General features: G+C 35.7%; 1 protein-coding gene across 1 annotated transcript; it reads left to right on the top strand.

Moving 5' to 3' along the window:
- Nucleotides 1-1,453: 1,453 nt before the first annotated feature.
- On the top strand, nt 1,454-2,197 carry LOC145090025 (secreted RxLR effector protein 161-like). Its single transcript, XM_079028383.1, has 2 exons — nt 1,454-1,976; nt 2,082-2,197. Exons 1-2 carry the CDS (start codon nt 1,454-1,456, stop codon nt 2,195-2,197), a joined length of 639 nt encoding a protein of 212 aa, XP_078884509.1.
- The last annotated feature ends 1,732 nt before the right edge of the window (nt 2,198-3,929 follow it).

Genomic DNA, 3,929 nt, shown 5'->3' with positions numbered 1-3,929 from the left:
AATTCCTAACCCTAATTTGTGTAATTTAGATTATATATTAGTGTTCTAGGGTTTCTACTTTGTTGTTCATTTTGTATGTTCAATTAGAGAAAACATACATCAAATTTATTTTGGGTTGCATGCACACATAGGATTGTTTGTTATGCTTAAAACCTCTTAATCTATGAAGCTGGTTTTGAAAGCTTGTTCGGACAAATAGAAACTGCTATTGATTCAAAATCTCGATTAAGACCATCTTCAACTCCCACTCATGTTTCTCAAAACATCTCTGGTCAGACCCCCACATTTCCTCCATTTGATTTCGAAGTATTCCCATCTCCGGTTGAGGGGGAGAATACATGTGCTTCCAAGGTAAAGAAAGCAATCCGACCCTTGAATCAAATGTTGATGGATTCCAAGATGTAATAGATCAATTTGTTGAAATTGATCCCATTATAAACAACATTGAAGACGATGTCCACTTTTTTGAATTTCCGAACGAAGACGATGCCGATATATCAAGTTCATAAGTACAGTGGGAGCATCATCCTCAAATTCAAACAGTCCAGGGGGAGAAACACAACCCCATTGTTGATGTCAGATCATCTGTTTCTCAAGAACTTCCGAGATTTCATGTTTGGACTAAGGATAATCCTCTAAATCAAGTTATTGGACATCTCAACGTCGATGTTCAAACTCGCTCTACTACCAACATTAAAAATGAGTGTCACTTTTCGGCATTTATATAAATGGTTGAACCCAAATCCATCAAATAAGATTTAGAACATTAAGATTGGATTACAACCATACAACAAGAGTTATCAAAATTTAAACTAAATCAAGTGTAGACTCTTGTCCCTCCTCCTCAGGATCACCTTATAGTTTTAACTCAATGGGTTTTCCGAAACAAGCTAGACGATGCTGGAGTTATCATTTGCAACTAGGCAAGATTGGTGGCTAAAGGATTTACTTAGATTTAGGGTCTCCCTTATGCTGCTCACAAGGCCTTCAAAATTTACCAAATGGGCATCAAGAGTGTCTTTCTCAATGGTAAACTTGATAGTAAAGTCTATCCCCAACAACCTCATGGGTTTGTAAATCTCGCCTATCTTAATTATTGTTATAAACTTTAGAAAGTTGTGTATGGCCTCAAACAAGCTCCACATGCATGGTAAGACACTCTCACTTGTTATCTCAAGCGTTTACGTTTCAAAGGGGAATTATTGATCCAATGTTATTGCAAATATAAAATGGAAAACATCTCATGTTAGTGCAAATATATGTCGATGCCATCATCTTTGGATCAACCGATCCGATGATGGTTGCTGACTTTGCCAAATTGATGGTTAGTAAATTTCAAATGAGTATGAATTATGAATTAAGATTCTTCCTAGGTTTGCAAGTTAAATAGACCAACAAAGGTAACTTTATTCATCAAGAAAAGTACATTTCAAAACTTCTGAAGAAATTTTCAATGGATACATGTGCATCTGCAAAGGTTCCAATGGGTTTCAGACTCAAGATCTTCTCGGACCCATCTGGTGAAGCTGTTGATCAGAAGAAGTATAAGGGAATGACTGGATCTCTACTCTTCTTTAAAGCAAGTCATCCTGACATCATGTTCACAATATGTCTTTGTGCCCTATACCAAGTTAATCCTAAGGTGTCACTTCTCTTAGTTGTAAAGCAAATCTTTAGATATATCAAAGGGACTAAGAGTCTCGGAATTTGGTACCCAACAAATGAGAGTTTCCTATTGCAATCTTTTTCGGACTCTAATTATGGTGGAATTCAACATGATCGGATAAGCACGTCTGGTGGTTGTCAATTTTTGGGTGGAAGATTGGTTAGTTGGTCATCCAAGAAACAGAAATCCATAGCTCTCTCTATAGCGGAAGCAGAATACAATGCTATTACAAGTTGTACCTATCAAGCTCTATGGATGGAGTCTCAACATTTGGACTCTGGTTACCGTTTTCAACAAATTCCCATCTATTGTGATTCTTAAACTGCAATTGCGATTTCTCACAATTCAATTCAACACTCCTTGACCAAGTACATTGATATTCGATACCATTTTGTAAAATATCATGTTCTCAAAGGTAACATCGAACTCATTTTTGTTCCATCTAATGATGAAGTTGCTGATGTCTTTACTAAGGCATTAAACGAAACCAAATTCAATGATTTCTCAAAAAATGGGAATGATGATGCCTGATCCTCAATTCTTCAAGAAGTTTGTACTCTCTGATGGAAACATTAGAAAGTCAAAAAAATTCCGAACAATTTTTTTACATCGAAATTTTTTCTTCTCAGAAAATAAAATATAATTTAATGTCTTTTTTTTTCTAACCTTTCTTTGGAGTTTTTAGGTTGATTGGTTACCTTTTTGCTTAAAAGTTTGTTGCGATTGATTGCGATCCGTTGCGATCGATCGCAAGCCATCATAGTCATTCAAGTCAAAACACCCAGTTGCGATCATTACGATCGATCACAAGCCATCGTAAGTTGAAAAGTTGACATTAGAGAAAAATGAAATGGAGTGCGATCCGTTGCGATCGATCGTAGTTCATCACAAGTTGTCAATGTGCTTTAAAAGAAAATGAGACCCATTGCGATTTGTCGAAGTTGATTGCATTACTGCTGTTTACTTCTAGTTAATTTGAACTAATTGCAATTTGTTGCAATCCATTGCTATCGTTCGCAACTTGTTGTAATCCATCCAGTTCCCAAATCAGTTGCTTCTCATTGCGACTGAGTGCAATCTGTTGTGATTGTTCGCAGTCTATCATAACTCTGCATTTTGTCTCAATATTATTGCAACTCGTTGCGATCCACCTCAAGTGCTCCAAAAGTTATTGTTCAACTTTGATGATTCACAACCAGTTGGAGAATGTTCACTCAATCATAAGTGAATCTGGTCATCACAAGTGTTTTCAAGATTCCATTAGACTTCAAGTTACCTCATGCATTGCAATCTATCAAGAGAATTCATTTTCTTAGAATTCAATTCATTTCTTTTGCTTTCTAAGTTCCAATCCTTTAGATCTCTGAATTTTCCAACTCTTTTTTAACTTGAGTAAAATCTCCCATGCAAACTTTTGTCTTTGATTCTTGAAGTTATGCCACTTCTTGAATTAATATCAAACATTAGTGGATGTTTTTTAAATTCTTAAAGAAGTATCTTATGCCATGTTATCTTAGAGTTTTTCTTATTCCAAGACTCCTTCCACAAAAAGAAAATCATCTAAAAAAATTTTCTTTATTCTGAGGTCTCTTTTCAGTAAAAACAATAAATGTGTTTTTAAGGTTTTGACTAACTATTTTCCGAAACATCAATATAGTCATCCAACGGTTACTTTTTCCTTAATCCAATTTGGCACAAATTTCAGTAAAGCATTGAGTGTTGTTCAAGATATATATCGACAGTTTCCTTTTTATGCTATCAAACATCTTGTCTCGGATTTCTAGATGACATATAGGAAGGCTCTTCATAGCCTATGCATTTAATGCAAACCCATTTCCGTGTTGTGTGTGATCATTGCACTCTTCGACCCGACTTGGAACACCATCCCATATAAGGGTGTTGAACCATACTTTTCCCCCTTTACGCTTCTCTTTGTCTTCTTCCTTAGAAATTTTTTCTCTGTACTCCATTCTTGGTGTTCTTCAAGCATTTATCAATGGCTTCCAAGATTTCTTAAACTTCATAAAAGATCAAATCTTCCAAAGGATCAACTTCATCTTCATCCACTGAACCCATTCTCAGAGAATATACACAACTTTTTTCATTTGATCCTTCTGATTATGATGAATTTGTTCGAGTTATGGTTGAGTTCATCTCTCATCATCCCATCATCACCCCTCTCACCAAAATCCCTAACCCCAGTTTCCCACTTCGGTTACTTTTTGAAGCCCTTGAGATTATGAAGATCAATGAAGGTGTTCTT

Source organism: Lactuca serriola, chromosome 2 (assembly GCF_051521515.1).
Source record: "Lactuca serriola cultivar US96UC23 chromosome 2, Lser_US96UC23_V15, whole genome shotgun sequence".
Classification (NCBI taxonomy): domain Eukaryota; kingdom Viridiplantae; phylum Streptophyta; class Magnoliopsida; order Asterales; family Asteraceae; genus Lactuca; species Lactuca serriola.
Note: the sequence above shows the minus strand (reverse complement) of the source record. Positions and strands in the feature narration are given on the sequence as shown.

What these genes read in the sequence shown, in the direction of transcription:
- LOC145090025 (XM_079028383.1), top strand. Translation starts at nt 1,454, where the DNA reads ATGGATACATGTGCATCTGCAAAGGTTCCAATGGGTTTCAGACTCAAG. An exon ending in TCAACAAATTCCCATCTATT is followed by an intron (nt 1,977 to 2,081) that starts GTGATTCTTAAA and finishes ATGTTCTCAAAG; the next exon opens with GTAACATCGAACTCATTTTT.